This window comes from Chelonoidis abingdonii, chromosome 3 (genome assembly GCF_003597395.2).
Source record: "Chelonoidis abingdonii isolate Lonesome George chromosome 3, CheloAbing_2.0, whole genome shotgun sequence".
NCBI classification, from domain to species: Eukaryota; Metazoa; Chordata; order Testudines; family Testudinidae; genus Chelonoidis; species Chelonoidis abingdonii.
In genome coordinates, this window is record NC_133771.1 from 32557114 (window position 1) to 32576301 (window position 19188).

Genomic DNA, 19188 nt, shown 5'->3' on the forward strand with positions numbered 1-19188 from the left:
GGGACATCAAATGATCTGTCTGAAGTGTTTTGTTTACTAACAATATCTGAGTTGTAAAAATTATTCCTTCCAATGTGCATTACTTTCCTTTTTCAATACTGAATTTCATATACCTGTGCGCCCTCCATTCGCCTGCCTGTTAGGGCTCTTGAGTGCCTCAGGGCTTGTCTACATTTGAAATGCTACAAAGTTACATCTGTGCTGCTATAGTGCTTCACCTCCTTCACAGGCGGTAGTTAGGTAAGTGGAAGAATTCTTTCGTCGACATAGCGCTGTGTTCACTGGGGGTTAGGTCAACTTAACCTTGCCACTCAGAAGTATGGAGTTTTCACACTCCTGACGATGTAGCTGGGTTAACTTAACTTTGAGTGTAAACCAGGCCTCAGTCTGTAGTTCTGACTTAAATTTTGCCATCTCATTGCCCCATTTGTCCTTTCTAGGTCATTAGTGAATATTTTCAACCCTGATAATAAAGGACTGTGCAGTATCATGTCAAACTTGCCATTTATTCTTATTTTGTCTTTGCCAGTTTCTGATCAATGAAAGAAGTTTACCTCTGATCCAGTGATTACATGGTTTCTTTAAGATTTGTGATGGCCTTTAGGGTTCTAAAGTGCCTTACAAACAATTCTGTCCATTTATGAATTGCCTATAATATTAAATCTCCATTTCAAGATTATTGTGCCTCTGTGATCTTCTGTAACTCTGCTACTTAATTCAGATGCTTATACTTAAACATACTGACTGGCACAAGCTTTTTTCCCTGCTAAGGGGCAGGCTATCCACCAGGTGAAGTGAAGAGCTGCCATTTTGAGGCAACTTAAGTTCCATGGATTTAGGAAAAACTTGTAAACTATAAGCATAGTTAAGGAGCCTGGAATAGGCTTTCAAAGAAGGTTGTGTAATTCCTATTATTGGTAGGGCCCTACCCAATTCACAGCCATGAAAAACTTGTCACAAGACCCTGAAATCTGGTCTCCCCCTATGAACTCTGGTCTTTTGTGTGCTTTTACCCTATACTGCACAGATTTCACTGGGAAGGCCAGCGTTTCAAATTGGGAGTCCTGACCCAAAAGGGAGTTTCAGGGGGGCCACAATGTTATTTTTGGGGAGGTCACAGTATTGCCACTCTGACTTCTGCACTGCCTTCAGAGCTGGGTGGCTGAAGAGGGGTGGCTGTTGGCCAGGCGTCTAGCTCTGAAAGCAGCACCCTGGAAGCAGCAGTGAAGTAAGGGTAGCAGTACAGTACCATGTCATCTCTACCTCTGCGCTGCTGCTAAAGGTGGCTCTACCTTCAGAGCTGGGATCCCAGCCAGCATCTGCTGTTCTCCAGTTTCCCAGCTCTGAGGGCAGCTCTGTCATCAGCAGCAGCGCAGGAGTAAGGATGCTGCAACCCTCTCTACAATAACCTTGTGGGAACCACTTCCCTCTCACCTCACCCCACACACAAAACTCTCCTTTTTTGGTCAGGACTCTGCAATTACAACATTGTGAAATTTCAGATTTAAATAGCTGACATGAAAGTTTGACTTTTTAAAAATCCTATGACCCTGAAATTGACCAAAATGGATTGTGAATTTGGTAAGGCGCTAGTAATTGGAAGTCTTTTTAAGAACAGTTTAGACAAACACCTATCAGAGATTATCTTGGTATGCAGTAACTCCTCACTTAATGTCATCCTGTTTTGTTGTTACATCACTGATCTATTAGAGAGCGTACTCATTTAAAGTTGTGCAATGTTTACTTTTAATGTTTTGGCTGTGGGGGCTTGGAACCAGAGTGGGCCGTCAGCTCCTCTCCACCACCCCCAGGGCCTCCCGCTCGCCGGCAGCCCAGCAGATCAGCAACTCTCCCCTTCCTTCCCACGCCTCCTGCCTGCAACAGTCATCTGTTTTGGGGGGTTCAGGAGGCTCTGGGGAGAGGAGCGAGGATGCGGCACACGGCCTGTCCCCTCTCCCCGCAGAGCCTCCTGAATGCCCCGAAATAGCAGATTGTTGAGGGCAGGAGGTGTGGGGAAGGAGGGGGGAGGCTGCTCACCTCCCACCCACAGCAATCAGCTGTTTTGCAGCATTCAGGAGGCATGCAGCCTCCCCCTCCTCCCATCCGCAGCAATCAGCTGCCCCCCAGCACTTTGGAAAGAACAGCAAGAGGAGCAGCCAGACGCTCACCCTCTGATTCCACCACCTCAACCAAGCTTCACAATCATTATTGCTGAGTACAGTATTACATTGTTTAAAATTAAAACTTATACAGTATAGGTAAATAAACAATGTCTCTTGTCTGGCAAAAAAAAAATTCCCTGGAAACTAAACACCCTCCCCTGCCCTCCCCCCTTACATAATTCTTATAGGGAAATTGGATTCGCTTAAAGTCATATTTTTCAAGAATATAACGTTAAGTGAGGAGTTACTGCACTTGGTTCCGGGGTGGATAAAAATCAATATTTTTGGACATTCTAAAAGTACTGTTTTAAAATTTAAATCAGATTTTTTAAATTTATTTTTTCTTTAAAAAAAATATCTGTTTAAAATGAAATCTGAATGTAATACAAAATGTGTTAAGGCCTAAATTTCTAATCCCTTAAAACATTTAAATAAAAATAAATATGCTGAATTCATGAGCTTCGATCAGAAATTTTGAGTTCAAGTCTGCTTTTCTATATATAGAGGGTGGAGGGGAAGGACATCAAACTTTTGCGCTCGTGTTTTATAAATATGGCACAATAGGTCTGAGTAAGTAACTCAGGAGACTCTTATTTTGCAAGAAACTTAAGCAAGTAGGAATTTAAGATCTCTTTCACTTATACATATTTGAAACTTTTCCCAGGCTGACCTGAAATTAGTTTAATTCACTAACTCTACAGTTCATCCTTCTGTTTAATAAATCGTTTAGTTATAAATAGAACAGGAGTACTTGTTAGTCTCTGAGGTGCCACAAATTTATTGGAGCATAATAATAATCTCAAATTTGTTAGTCTCTAAGGTGCCACAAGTATTCCTGTTCTTTTTGCGGCTACAGACTAACACGGCTGCTACTCTGAAACCTTAGTTATAAATGTGAAACATGTCTTGATAAGAGAAGTTTTGCATACCCTGCTTGATCCTCAGTGCATCATAGGCTGGACTAGAGGACTTCCCTGAGGTCCCTTCCAGCTCTACGTTTCTATGATTCTGTGACTTAGAACTATGCCATTAGCTATTAACACCATTTTAATCTACTTATTAAAAAACATAACATCGTGCCTGGTGTCAGGGTGTCTTCACTACCTTCAATTTTCATAAACTAAGATGGTGTCTTCTTGTGGACCTTTCCTATTAAGGAGAAAAACAGTTTCCTCGGGAGTTTCACTTGAATCACCACTTCTGCAAATGTTGGTGAGACCCTATTGTAGGATTCCTGTGTATGTATAAAGAAATTTACTTAGTAAATTTACTTAGAAATGTACTTAGTCCTTTGCCAATCCTAAGCACTGGCTGCCAGTTCTTAAAACTATGTAGGCAAGCATTCCGAATCAAAATGGAAAAAGCAGATTAGGTCATATCCATTTCCATGCCATATAGGAGTGTTCTTTTGTTTTCTGCAGAATGTTGTCAGGTCATTTTAAACTATTCTAATAAAGGTCATTCCACTATTATTGGAAAAGAATAAAATGGAAAATCACTTTTTTATTCCTAAATTACTTATGGCATCTGGAGATAAAAGCTTAGTGTCTTAAATAGCTTGTCATCCAGTCCCCTCTTAATGTCTTCAAACAGTAAACTGATGCACAAAAGTTGGATCTAGAAGAATGGTCTTACCTTTCATAACAGAATTCCAGAAGAGGCAACAGACTAGGGCCAGGGAATTCTTTCTTCTTTACCGGGGGAAAAAAGTGACCACTAAAATGTATCAGCCTGAAACAGACAATTGGTTTTCAGATGTTTGGCAGGGGAACAGAAAAATGCAGTCATCCATGAATACAAGCATAACTACAAGTGTTCTAAAGCCACACTGATCAGTGTGCTGTGAAACTAAAGCAACTTAGTATCAACAGTAGTTAAAAAGGCATTGTCACGGAAGCTAATTTTGAGTGGTTGAGTTGTTCTAAGACGGGTGGGCAAACTTTGGCCTGAGGGCCACATCGGGGAATAGAAATTGTATGGCAGGCCATGAATGCTCACAAAATTGGGGTTGGAGTGAGAGCGCTGGTTGAGGATGCGGGCTCTGTAGTGGGGCTGGGGATGAGTGTGAGGCATAGGAAGGTGCTCTGGGCTGGGACCGAGGGGTTCGGAGCGCGAGAGGGGGATCAGGAGTGCGGGAAAAGGTCCAGGCTCTGGGGTGGGGCTGGGGATGAGAGTTTTGGGGTGCAGGAGGGTGCTCCATGCAGGGATTGAGGGGTTTGGAGAGTGGGAGGGGAATCAGGGCTGGGGCAGGGGTTAGGGTGTTGGGGGAGAGGCTCTGGGGTGCAGGTTCCGAGCGGCACTTATCTCAAGCGGCTCCCAGGAGCAGTGGCATGTCCCTTCTCCAGCTCCTACACATGAAGCGGCCCCCAACCGTCAGAGCGGGGCAATGCAGCTGCTTCCAAGAGATGTGTGGTGCGGCCCCCAAACCTGCACCCCATCTGGAGCAGGGCTGAGCTGTGTGGTGCGGCCCCCGCCCCAGCTGGAGTTGGAATTGGGAAACCTGCATCATGTGATGCTGTTCCTGCCCCCATGATGAGACACTGCAAACCCTTCCCAGAGTACCCTGTGGCCAGTTGCACAGTGGGATAGCTACCACAATGCACTGCTATCTTTGCTGTTGCAAGGACTGCTAATGTGGATGTGCTCCAGCATCACAAGGAGCAGTGTAGACACGCAACAGCAGTTTAATTCTAGCGTTTTAATAAGTGTTATAACTTGTGGTGCAGAAACTTGCCAGTGTAGACATACCTTAAGTAAAATACTTACAACGGCTCCTGTAGTGTCACTTTGTACTGCAAGAGGTGGAAAATAGTTCTCTGGTGTGTATTTGTATATATTGTTGCTAACTGTTCTTAAATACTTTCTCAGCACTATTTGTTCAGTCATAAGTAGCATCTTTTGATAACTGAATGGCAATGTTCTTGGGAACCTAGAAGTATTCAAATGTTCTTTATTTTTAAGTAGTTAGGAGAACATGCTGAAGAAAATAGTATTAAAACTGAAGATCTGTGGATAAAGCTGTTTGTAGAAATTAAGTTCATTTCTCCCACATACTGCAGAAAGACTAGCTTTCCTTCAAGAGTTGAATGGCTCCTGTTCAGACATCTAAGAACTTGATTAAGTGAATCGTAGCTGGGATTTGCAAATAAATTTGTCTTGGTTTTAACATAAAATCACTAAAATCTGTTACTTCTACTCAGGCTGGAAAAGATTGCAGAAATTGAGCTCTTGCCTTTGAGCAGTATCAGCATTGACAACTTGATCAGTATCCTAATTCTCTCGCTGACTAGGCTGATCCTATTGAACTCTTTTTCTGAAGCTCAAATGATAAAAGACCTATCTTGTCTGCCTTGGTATAAAAAGTAGTGTTTGGGATTTACCTATGTCAGGTTTACTGGATTTCAAGCTTTAGTAGCCTTGAAATGCTTTCTACAAAATCAAATTAATACTGTTCAGATGCTATTCCTTACAAATCAAAGTCAAACTTTGAGGTGTTGGTGGTAATGTCAGAGTCAGTGCAAGAAACTTAAATGGCACTTCCACTCAAGTATTTAAGCAGTTTGACCTAAGAATCGAGATTTAATATAACCTGAACTTCATTCAGAGGGTAACTTTTTTTATTACAGCAGGAATTCTGAACATTAACACACTTATTGCTTGAAACTAAATACTGACTCAGCCGGCTCCTTTTTCCAAGTAGCTTTTTTTGTTTGCATGATGTTGCTTAACCATCTGTGCCTAGTTATAAAAGTAAGATTACTCAACACATTTTGGGTGGTACAAAAATAAAAACTTTCAGCTATTCTGAGTTGAGGAGGTAAATACAAAACATTAGTTTGTATTACCTTTCTTTTAACTACCTTGAAACTAGATAACTCAAGTACTAGTAGTAGAATCTGTGTTTGGTTCTATTATGTGCAATCTTCTGAATGTTTCTGTAGCATCCTGAACTTTTCAAAATAAAAGTACACAATGTGAAATTAAGATCTTCAAAGGGACCTAAGGGAATTAAGCATGCAATTCCCTTAGACTGACTTGATAATTGCAGCCTTAATATTCTTGGATTAATGTGGTCAGCAAATAGTCAACAAAGCTGACTTAATTCATATTATTCCTCTTGTGGGACTCCTTGAATTAAAATAGTTGTTTTATTCTCAAACAGTCAAAATTAGTGGCCAAGGTAGAAAGAGGGTGAACACAGAAGATGACATAGGTATACATTGAATTACTTTTATAGTTGAACTGCACTTTCAGGTACAAGAATCTTGGTAGCAGAAAGCTTTCTTAGAGAGATTGAAGGAGGAAAAAACAAATGGCCAGAGTTTCACTATTGTATTTCTCCCTTTTGCTTACATTCTGTTCACTTAAACTCAATGTGGAATGTAAATGTGTAGTTAGTCAGTGCAGTGGTTCTCAACGAGGGGTACGTGTACACAGAGGTCTTCCAGGGGATACATCACTTCATCTAGATATTTGCCTAGTTTTACAACAGGCTACATGAAATGCACTAGCGAAGTCCAGTAAAAACTAAAATTTCGTACAGACAAATGAGAGAGTAAGCAGTTTTTCAGTAATAGTGTGCTGTCATACTTTTTTGTATTTTTAAGCAAATAGTTTTAAGTGAGATGAAACTTGGGGTATGCAGGACTAATCAGACTCCTGGAAGGGGTACAGTAGTCTGCAAGGTTGAAAACTACTGACTTAGTGTATGAGCTAACAAAGGACTAAAGTTCAAACATGCAGCTGTGTAGCCTTAAAATGGGCTTGAGTACTGAAAGGCAGCAACGGCACATCCCCCTTCAATCTCCTATGTGTAAGGGCACGCAGGGGCCTCCTTCTGTCACTTCAAACTTAAGCTACCTGTTTTCTCTTTGAAGATGCTGCAGAGCCTACCCTACTTTCTATCAGGATGCTGATTCTCACATTCAGTTGGCCTATGATGGTAGCCTCCATCCCTCACTGGTTAAATTTTGAAACAAGAGCCTTCATGTGGAGATGTGGAGAAATTGAAGAGGGTTCAGAGAAGAGCAACAAGAATGATTAAAGGTCTTGAACATGACCTACGAAGGAAGGCTGAAAGAATTGGGTTTGTTTAGTTTGGAAAAGAGAAGACTGAGAGGGGACATGATAGCAGTTTTCAGGTGTCTAAAAGGGTGTCATCAGGAGGAGGGAGAGAATTTGTTCACCTTTGCTTCTTGCTCTATCCTTAGAGGCTATGGGCTTAAACTGCAGCAAGGGAGGTTTAGGTTGGACATTAGGAAAAAGTTCCTAACTGTCAGGGTGGTTAAACACTAGAATAAATTGCCTAGAAAGGTTGTGGAATCTCCATCTCTGGAGATATTTAAGAGGAGGTTAGATAAATGTCTATCAGGGATGGTCTAGACAGTATTTGGTCCTGTCATGATGGCAGGGGACTGGACTCGATGAGCTCTCAAGGTCCCTTCCAGTCCTAGAGTCTGTGAATCTGTTTTCTCCCATGCTGCCCCTCATGCTTGGGAGGAGTTCCTTGTAAACATTCACAAACATGATTATTCTCCTTCAAAACCCTTCTTAATACTTGCCTTTTTCTGTGATTCCTACGAAAAACTTGACAGCTCTTAGGCTGCTGGTGTGCTGAGACCAGTGCCAATCACGCAAACCAGCTTTCTCATTGTTTCTTTGTATACTGCCTGTCACAGCTTCCAGCTTATTGCCCCTTTGTGATCACTCACTCTGGGTATTTTAAAGCTTCCGGAGCCTGAGGGCATATCTACACTTACGCTATAGCTGCACAGTGGCACTGCTATAGCGCTTCAGTGAAGATGCTACCTATTCTGACTGGAGGGATTTTCCTATCAGTGTAGATAATCCACCTCACTGAAAGACAGTAGCTAGGTCAACGGGAGAATTCTCCCATCAGCCTACCACTGCCTACACCAGGGGTTAGGTTGGTTCAACTGCATTGCTCAGGGTAGTGGATTTTTCACACCCCTGCACGATGTAGTTATACTGACCTAATTTCTTAGTGTATACCAGCCCTGAATGAAGTCTAACCATTGCCTCAGTCATGGGATCCCTGGATACACTTTAAGCACACGCTGTCTTCTGTCACCTCCTGAAAGCTAGAACTTGTTTTCCAGTTGCCTAGCCCATCAGCTCAGTGCTCACCCTTCAGATTTTCCCCGGAGCTTAAATACCCTCTCTTCCAGAACTCCACTTAAAGTTGTGAGCTTTCTGGATTACCTCTTCAAGGGGTGAAGTGTTCAGTGTAGACAGTTAACACATACAGACCCTTTGCAATTATTCTAACAGCATTGTTCTTTGCTTTAATCACGTAAGGCACAAGAGACTTTGGATTCTCTAGAACCCAACATCCTAACTGCAGTGCCCCTCACTAGCTCACCCTTCCCTTGGAAATCACCTATGTTCAGGAAGGTAGGCAGCACAGTGTAGTTCTGGTCCATAATTAGGGCTCCTAGGCTCTACAGTTGTCCTAATACATCAGCATTCTGCAGAGTAGAACAAAGCTGTGCTTGAGTAATGACGAATCATGGAATGCTTTCCTATCTCCACGGGCGTTTGGCATTCTGCATTATATCACCATCATTCACAGGCTTTAAAGTCAAAAGGGATTATCATCATGACCATCTATTTAATTCTGTATTTACATTGATTAATGGATAAGCTTGAGGAGGCAGTTGTCAGTGGCCTTGAGCTGAACAATATTCTGCTTCAATAGCTTGAATACATTGACATTGTCTTGTTGGCTCAGTTTGGTGAATTGCACTCACTGATGTCTGATACATTTGAGCAAGAAGCAGTGCACATAGTTTTATCCGGACTAATCAAAACTAACTCCTTGGCCATTGCCGTCAATCTGCTTGCAGCTCCAGATTACAACGGTCCCTCTATTACTGGATCTGGATGGGATGTTGAGCAGATGTCAACTGTCAAATATTTGGGAGGCACTGTAAATGGTTCTGGAGGATACTCAAAAGATGTGGACACTTGTGTAGCAGTATAGACTCATAGACTTTAAGGTCAGAAGGGACCATTATAATCATCTAGTGTGACCTGCACAATTCACGCCGCACAATTCACGCCACACAATCTTACCCATCCACTTCTATAACAAACCCCTAACCTATGTCTGGGTTATTGAAGTCCTCAAATTGTGGTTTGAAGACTCAAGCTGTAGAGAATCCACCGCTGCTACACTTTTTTGAGCTCTTTGGCCTCTGTGAGGATGTTGTGACATGAAGCTCGCCACAAAACTGTGGCTCTGTAGAACCAGAGTTGTACCAGCCCTGTTGTATGGAAGTGAAATGTGGATGCTGAGAGAGGCTGAAACACACCAGGATTGATGTTTTCAATTCTCATCTTCATCAGCTGCTCCTTATGAAGTGGCAGGATGAGATCAGAAATGAGGATATTTAAAGCTGAACACAGCAGCTGTCTCCATCAGCACTTGTTCAGTTTTGTTGGCTTTCTTGGCATGGACATACTGAAGACCAGCAAATTCTGGAGTGTTTACCAAGGAATGCTGCTACACAGTCAGCAATTACATGGATGCCGAAAGCTTGAGGCACAATATGATTGCCAGTGTTGGAACTGATGTGAATATCCAACCAGACTACCTCAAGGACCTAGCCAGAAACTTGATCCAGGTGGCACTTGATCTGCAAGAAGGCCACATCCATTTAGAATTTGTCGTCATGACCACGATTCAGTACAGTAAGAACCTGTCTAAACAGGGGAAGTAGGAAGTTCTTGGTTTGGAACGGAATAATTTTATGCTTGAAGTTGACTCATTTTGATGCCTTAATTATTCTAGCACACTTGCTGCTATGTTTTTGAGTATAGGTTTAGAAGTTGGAGAATCTAAATTCTGTTCTTGCTTCTGACAGACTTCCTTGGTGATTTTGGCAAACTTCTCACTTCATAAAAATGAGACACGTGTATCATGGAGGAGTGTTACAAGTTTTGATTAAAACTTGTAAAATGTGGAGGTCCTTGATAGATAATTTGTTTTATGATAACATGTTAGTGATGGTAAATGTGCTTTCCCACTCCTTAAACTTGTTGTGTAAACTATTTCTCCTTGGCCATCGTGTAGACGTGAATGACATCAAATGTGTATTTACATAAACTATTTTAACATAAAATATATTATGCACACTGCAAATGAGTTTCCTGAATCTTTTGTCTTTATTACATAAAGTTAATTATCAATGTCACAAGTTGTGGCAGGAAGAGAAGGAATTATTCATGTCATCTGTATTCAAGATTACTGCTCACTTCACAAGTGACAACTTACATAAAATGAGTTATTTGTAAGACATTAAATGTTTATGGAAAGGTAAGTATGTCCAAGTGGATGGAAGAGAAGAATAGATGTCAGACTTTTTTTCTGCTCTTGGCTCTTTTACTGACTTACTGTGGTTTTTGGAGCAAGTCACTGAACTCTCACTTCTGTATCACCACCTAAGGGTAGATGGGCAGGGAGGGGAGAGATGACACCCTTTTCTGTGAGCTCTGTGGATGAAAAGTAACTAGAATACATCATATATCTTAGTTTATTTCAAATCTACAAGTCTTTCTATATTAATACTAGCTAAGACCCAACATTTTGTTCAACAGACATACTTAAATTGTTAGCATCAGTCCATCTTCTGAGCATGCTTTAGAAATCTGCAATAACTTAATACCTTTACCACATGTATTTACTTTTGGAATGTGCCAAGAATGGTAAAGAAAAATCACTTTTGTACAGTATATTAGATTAGCTAAATTCCCTAGAGACTTCATTTACTTCATATAGTTTCAGTAGCTTCAGTGTTGCTGCTTTCTTGACACTCTTCAGTTTGCAAGTGGAATAGGTAAACTTCTGTCAGTGTTATGTGGTTTGTCTTTCTCTTTTTGTAGATAGCTGTTCAAGTATTTCTGTAACATTGTGTGGTACTAAAAGTTTGCAATAAATCTTCAGTTTACAGAAAGCATAAGCCAATTTAACTGCTGAAATGAGGTCCTTTCCTACACCCCTTCCACTAATGTAACTTCACTTGCTGAAATAACTAACACTGCCTAAAGTTGATATCCAGTGATTTTTGGAGGGGAGGGGGAATGAAAAGTCTATTATTACAAACCAAAAAATGACATGCTTTGTCAAATCTTTGTTTTACAGAAAACCTTCTGTGTGAGATTTTCACTTCTTGAATGACGCTCCTTAGATTGGCAGATCCCACCTACTTCTAAGGCTTTTTGGCAGAGGAGGGTAGACCATGAGCCAGGCTATTGCAAGCTACATCTTCCCAAGCAAAATTCTGTCCTCAATGTTCTATCAGTTCCTCCCTGACTGTTTGAAGGAGGCTGAAAAAGTTTGCATGTCAGTTGTATCTTAAGTTCTCCTGAATCCCAACAATAGCTCATCTTGACACTAACTTCCAGTCCAGTTGTACTATGTGTGCATTTCTGTGGTGGTCTGACTGCTGGTTTCCAGAGTGCTAATGGCTTTTATGCCCAGCATTGACCTCTGTTCTTGTCTCTTGATTTTTCTCTGCATCCTGATTCTAAGATGTTTCTCACTACCATGTTGTGCTTTATAACACAGTAGTATATGTGAATAGTTCATATTCATTCCTGTGTGCATTATTCGGCACTTCTCAGGCTATGTCTACACTGCACTTTCATCAGTAAAACTTTTGTTACTCGGGTGTGAAAAAACACTCCCCTGACAGACACAAGTTTTACTGACAAGAAGTGCTGTTGTGGAAAGGGCTTTTTCGGCGGGAGACACTCTCCCACCAACAAAGCTACCACTCCTCGCTGGGAGAGCAGGGGTGTTTTGTCGGTAGAAAAGATCTCTCCTGCTGACAAAAAGCCGCTATACTGCATGCCTTATAGCGGCAAGACTTAAGCAGCATGGCTATGCTGCTGTAAGCTGCGCAATGTAGACATAGCCTCAATACAGAACTCAGTCTTTCATCATGCTATACCTTTGGCTACCGTGGCCTGGTCCCTGACCCTCTGAATTTCTCAGTCTTTAAATTTGAGGGTAAATGTTGTCACATTGATCGTATTCAGTTCCTGATCTGAAAGAGGCAGAGAACAGTGATGCAGCGAAGTTTCAGTGTAGTCCTAGTATGGAATCTTGGGGTGCTCCACTGATAAGATGTTACTATGCTGAAAATTTAATATTTATTCCAACTTGTTCTTGCCTCTTAGCCAGTTTCTAGTCCATTGCTGTATTTTTCCTTTTTTGGGGGAGAGGAAGTCTAAGAGCTCCTGCTTTTTGGTCTGGGAGGATGCTGGAGGCTGGGTATACATCCTTTACTCCCTTTTAGATTGCAATGCTCAATATGAGTGTTACACAACTCCTGTAATATACGGATGATGATACTTGGTGATAACTGACATTGGTGAGCTGCACTGAAAGAAGCTTGTGTCTCAATAAATACAAGTTTTGTGGAGATCTGTTTTCACCAAATCAGGAAAATATCAGTCTACACGCTTCTCTAAACAAACCTATATTCATGTAGTGTTTTCAAAGCAGCAGCTTAAATATGGTTAATAGCATTCCAGAAAAGCTCTTCTAGAGTACATCTTTAAGAGCAAGTAATCCAAAAAGTGGCTTTTTCTTATAAGCTATTACGTTGAACAACCCTGCATTATACAGCTAACTTGGCAGCGGTGGTAATTCCACATACATTGAATGTGGTGAGTGAGCTTTGCTGAATTCTACAATATCTTGTTTTGATCAACTTTGCCAATTGGGGAAAAAATACGTTTTAATCTTATTGCTAACATATATTTTACTGAGCAAGTGTAGTGTAAACTTCTTACTTGTAGCTACTTCATGGGTTTGGATTTAATATAAACTGCCTACTTAGTAATTGAAATTTAATAAACTAGCTATAATTTGCGAGCTTAATGGTTGCTTTCTGCTAATCTGACCTGTTAGTTCTCAGAGCAATTGATTAAGGGCACCAAATGCTTGGTGGAAAGGGATGAATTAGTTTTAAATTATTGTCTGAGACTGCAGAGTTGCATATTAGTATTCCCTTGAGGTATTGTGAAGGTGGTATCATGAAGATGGTGGGTAAAATATGACTTTCATGTAGTAATTGATAGATACTACCGATTTAGCATCGTTTGGGGAAGAATAACAATGTTTAATTCCACCACCATTTCTGCCCTTTAGCCATTAAATTTGCCAGTTACTCATTGAAAATATTGCAATGAAGCATGCAAATTATTTCAGGAATAGTTGAAAACTCTGTCTCTGTGGAGAAGGATGAAATAAAGCCACCTATGATCCTGCTGTTTTGGTTATAGTTCGCAGAGAAATCTGTTCATCACTGAAATGCCATGCTGCTGTCATGTTGCTGGGGATGATGGCATGATCGAATAGCTTGGATCTCTTTGGGGGTGGAGGGACTTTTCCAGAGTTGATTATGTATGAGGCATCTGTGTGTTGAGTGACTGGCCATAGATTCTGTGGTAAGGTCCATAGTTTCTGCAGCCTCCAAAACAGCAGTGTCAGCTCATGTAATGTGTAGAAAGATAAATTGTTTCAGAGTTATTGAGTTTGGGGAACATATGGTGGTAGTCCTGTGCAGCTAGCAGTAAAACATGAATTTCTAAAAATTATACAAGTTTTTTCTAACACACAATGTGCTGCACCCAATACAAGGTAAGAATATTGGAAAGGATAGTGGATCGGACCAATGGTTCATGTAACCCAGTTTCTGGTCTTCCAACAGTGGGCAATGCCAGATGCTTCAGTGGGAATGAACAGAACTAGACAATTATTGAGTGATCCATCGTCTGTTCAGTCGCATCTTGCAGTCAGAGGCTTACAGAAACTCAGGGCATGGGGTTGCATCACTGACCATTTTGGCTAATAGTTATTGTTGGGACCTATCCTTCTCCATTAACTTATCTAATACCCAGTTGTTGTATTGGCCTTCACAACATCCCTTAGCAGCGAGGTCCACAGATTGACTGACTGTATTGTGTGAAGAAGTACTTCCTTATGATGATTTTAAACCTGCTGCCTATTAATTTCATTGGATGACCTCTAGTTCTTGTACTGTGAATGGGTAAATAACACTTTCTTATTCACTTTCTCCATACCATTCATATTTTTCTAGACCTCTATCTTATTCCCTCTTAGGTTTCTGCTTTCCAAGCTAAATATAGCCCCTGTCTTTTTAATCTCTCCTTATATGTAAAGTGTACCAAATCCTTAATTTTTTGTTGCCCTTCTGTGTAGTGTTTCCCATTCTAATAGATGATATCAAGAGGACGAACTAGTATCCAGTCTATCCCTAGTAGATATCTAAACATCCTCCTTTGTTACTAATAAACATTTTTAAATTGACAGGCTTGAATAACATCCATCCACAAGACCTAAAGGAGTTAGCTGAGGGGAATTAACAGCTCTTACTTTTTAATAAAATCTTGGAATACCAGGGAAGTTCTGGAAGAGTGCTAAGATTATACTAATATTAAGAGGTTAAGCCAGGTTAGCTAGGAATTATAAACAGGTTAACATGACATCAGTCCTGAGCAGAATAATGGGAAAATTAATCAAGAATTCAGTTGATTGTTGACTGGAATTATATTCCTATTCTTAGTTTTATGGAAAATTTAATTTTTGTCAAACCTGCTTTCATTCTTTAGAATTACAAGTTTTGGTTGATTAGGCAATTGTGTAAATGTAATAAACTTTAGTTTTTGTTAGGAGTTTAACTTGGTAAAGCATAACATTCTGATTTAAAAAATTGACACTAGGCAATGTCATCAGAGCACATCTTAAATGACTTAAGAGTTGGTAACTGACAGACTTTAAAAAATAGTCAATAGGAAAATCATCAGATCAGGTCTGTTTCCAGTGAGGTTCAACAGTGCTATTCAAAATTTTCATTAGTGATCGGGAAGTAAATATAAAATCACCACTGATCAAATCTGAGGATGGCATGCAGATTTGAGTAATAAGATTGGTATAAGTGACAGGGCAACAGACCTGGATCACTTGTAAACTGGCTCAGCAATTAATTGTTTTTAATACAGCCAATGTATTGGACAAGCACTCAACATGAACTACCAATGCGTGCTGTGGAAAAAAGGCTAATATGCTCTTGTGTGTAAACGAGAGTAGTAATAGACTAGGGAGATGATTTTACTTCTATTGCACTGGAGAGGCGTATTGGAATACTATGTACAGTTCTAGTGTCCACTTTTAAAGATTTTGGGAGCAGAAACCCAAGAAAAAGTTTTTAGCCTTGCAGTGGACTTAAGTTCAGTCTCTTCAGTTTATCAAAAGATTGAGGTGCTTGATTAAGTGTACCTGGAGAGTGGGCAGGAGTAGATATGGGTACTAAGGGATCTTTAGTCTACCAGGGAAAGATATACAAGAACTAATGGCTGGAAGTTGAAGTTAGACTAATGTGTGCATTGCTTTTAATTTTGACATTTACAATGAGGGTGTTAGCCTTGAATAGTGTGGTTCTCTACCTCTTAGCATGGCTACACTGGAGAGTTGACGCGCTGGTGGTGGGTACAGCACTGCAACTTAATTCCACACTTGCAAGGACATCAGGCTGATCTGCCTAGCTGCAGCGCTGGCTGTACTCCTGCTCTGCTGGTTAAGGATTGCAGCGTGTGATGCAGGCGTGCTCCGCAGTGTGGCCACCAAAAGCGCTTGTAATTGGCCTCCGAGGTATCAGAGTATCCAGATGCCTGTCCCCACTCTGCTGTTGTTGTGATATCCAGGCTCCTGGAGCTGTTTATCAAAAAACAAAACTCAGCTCGTTTGCTTGGAGAGGCAGCAGGAGATTCTTGGAAGTGTGTTGTGCTGAGGAGAGAAGCACCGGGGGAGGGGAGTCTGTTTTGGAGCAGCTGCTATCTGGTCTGAAGGCTATTGCATTAGTGAATAGAGAGGGGTGGGGAGGGTCAACAATTTAAATGATTGAAAGTTGGTGCTGTGTATTTCCAGTCCAGAACTTGCAAGGCAGGAGCTGACACAGTGTCAGTTCCAAAATCCACTCTCTCTGTCTCCCCATGCTCGCTGTCAACACTGCGTCTTTTGAAAAGCACAGTTGCAGCCACTTGAACGCTGGGATAGCTGCCCATAATGCACTACTCCCAACAGCGCTGCAAATGTGGCCACACTGCAGCGCTGGTAGCTGTCAGTATGGCCATACTGCAGCGCTTTCCCTACACAGCTGTACAAAGATAGCTGTAACTCCCAGCGCTATACAACTGTAAGTGTAGCCATACCCTTAGTCTTCAGATCAAGACTGGATGCCATTCTGGAAGATGTGCTTTAGCCAACCACATGTTGTGTTCAGTATGGGATAGCTGGATGAAATTTAGTGGCGTCTTGTGTGCAAGAGGTCAGACAGACCTTATGGTACTTTCCGGCCTTAAATTATATGAATCAATAAATGTCATCTACAAATGAAATGTGCATGATGCACATGTACACTTGAACTTTTGGCCTGTAAATTGTCCCACTGTTTCAGTTAATCCCTTGTTAAGATTGCTGGGGTGGTTCATGTTTCTGAGCTGCTTCAGGTTTATACAGCATTCTCCGGGCTCAGAAATATGTTCATTTTTAAAGGTTATATTTATACCAGTGAGGCCTAGAAACTGTTTTCTGTGGATGCAAGCTTTCATTTCAATCTGGATGTCATGCTTGCTGGATAGCTACAACAAATTGTCAAACAAGTTTATACTCCACACCTAAATGTTCAGTCATAATTGACTAATGAATATCACTTAAGAAAACAATAAATAAAATCCTGCTCACAGGTCTTGGCCATAAAGTGGAAAATAAAAATTCCCTCTTTTTAAAGAGGCCTGAATTTCTGATGCATTGTGGGTTTTTTGCCCTCTTCTCCCCTTTCTTCCCCCCACCCCCAGTGAAATGGACTAGTCTCAGACTAATCTTCAGTAAAAATTATTTTCTATTGGAATACATGGATTCTTCCTTAGTGCATAAGCATATATTCAGGCTTGCTTTTTTCTATTAGATTTTGCCCTTTTCTAACTTTACTGTCACTCTCTTTCCACAAAGTTTTAGACAGCTCACTGAACTGGAGCCTTTAAAACGTTCTAGGCTTTTTAGTCTTTGTTACTATGCAAATAGTCTAATTCATTAAGTGAATATACATTTGTCTAAAAGACATTGTTAAATGATTTCTAAATACTCTGCAGATTTTACTCTTACTTTGAGCTTCTTAGCATATGCGCAAAGGTAGTATGTGACCAGGATTACTTTATCTAAACCAGTATTTGGAGGATCTTCCATTGCAGTGCATGCAACATGCTAATGTTTCCTATTCCTGCTTTAGGAGCTGCTGGACAAATTTTTAATAGCTAATGCAACTAATCCAGAGAGCAAGGTATTCTACCTGAAGATGAAGGGAGACTACTTCCGATACCTTGCTGAAGTTGCATGTGGAGATGACAGAAAACGTAAGCATACTGTGTTCAATCATGCTCAAACAGTTAACGCCTGCTTTTGTTTTGAGGTGGTGGGGAGAGGAAAGAGGCGCTAGAATGCACTGCATGCCACTAACTTTCATAACTCTCAATAAAATGGAGAAGGACTCCTTTTAGATCTGATCTCTGTGCCAGTTTTCAAAGTTTAGGTTGACTTTTGTGGACCTCAAGTGTTCTGCACTGAAAGACTTCATTATATGGTTAAATGGAATTTAGTGTAGTAGTCCCTTCCGCCACCTCCTCCCCATGTGAATGGCTATTGAAGAAATGCTTATTTGAAACTTCCAAAATACTCTCTAGGTGAAAGGTCTCCTAATGGCTTGAGATGCATAAAACTATACTTGTATTCTCCCCCCTCCTCCCAAGGTAAGTAGGCTAGAGGTATTGGGGGGAAAGAGGAAGCTGTCTACAACTTTGTCTGCATTGACCCTATTAACCCATAGTTTTAATTGGGCAAAACTTAACTGTCAAGCCATGACTCCTTGAGTCAGATGCAGCATTGTATACACTAGGAATTTACTTCAGTATAGCTGCGTGTCTCGGGTGTAAAAATCCTTCTGTCAATTTAGTTACTCCCTCTCAGGGAGGTGGATTACCTATGCCAATGGGAGGATCCTTCCTGTCGGCATAGGTAGTGTCTACACTGAAGTGCTACAGCGGCGCAGCTGTGCTGCTGTAGTGCTTTAAGTGTACACATACCGTAAATAAGATGACAAATGTAAACTAAATTACTACCTAGATGGACAAAGTGATACTAAAGTAATAGTAATTCAGTACCCTATCAAGAGAGAGAATTTATGGTGAGCTCCAGTCTTAAGCTGTCTGATGCTGGTAGAGCTAGTGCACTCCTTTTGTGATTCTAGTCTGTTTACTTCTGCTGATCCTGAAGGACTGTAGTCCCTCAGAAACCTCAGCAGCCATTAGGACTTACTGCAGGAGTGGAAAGAAACAGTCCGTCACTTGATACGGGGCATTCAGATGCTGTTAGCAGTCAACACCTGTTCTGTGGACCATAGAAAATTGTTCGCCATAACAGTTAAACTAGATGTTCAGAAGACACATTGGAATGAGTAAGACAACTATCCTGTAAGGTACCGAGATGTCACAGCAAGGGCAATATAAAAATTTGGGCAGGTATTAAGAGTTAGTGATAACTTCACACAGCTCAAGGTAGTAATGGAGTTCTGCCATGACAGAGAAGGGAGTTTGCCAGTCCCTGAAGAGCTGAGCTGTCAGCTGGCCATAGAACAGAATGGGTTGCTGATAGGGTGTCAACCAGTTGCAGATGACTTAATTAAACCAGATGTGAGGGAGGGGCATGGAGCTGATTTTCACTTGCACAAAGGCCTTATTACACTTTTTCTGGCAGTGTAAAGGAACCTCTAAATGGGTGCAAATGTAAAATGGTGTAAAGAAGCCTTGATGTAAATGAGAACTGAGTCTAAAACTCTTAAAGCTGTTGGTCCTAACAGGACTGTGGCAGAAAGTCAAAACCAGTGCCATAGCATCAAGGGAAAAGCTTTGTATAAGGCTATCA

At 41.0% G+C, this 19188-nt stretch overlaps 1 protein-coding gene across 2 annotated transcripts in view; it reads left to right on the plus strand.

The window, feature by feature from the left end:
- Positions 1–19188, plus strand: part of YWHAQ (tyrosine 3-monooxygenase/tryptophan 5-monooxygenase activation protein theta) — a 39048-nt gene that overhangs the window by 12644 nt on the left and 7216 nt on the right. For both annotated transcript variants that reach the window (XM_032777456.2, XM_032777457.2), the window contains one exon: positions 17501–17624. In XM_032777456.2, coding sequence (XP_032633347.1) covers positions 17501–17624 — 124 coding nt within the window. The remainder of the gene's footprint in view (positions 1–17500; positions 17625–19188) is intronic.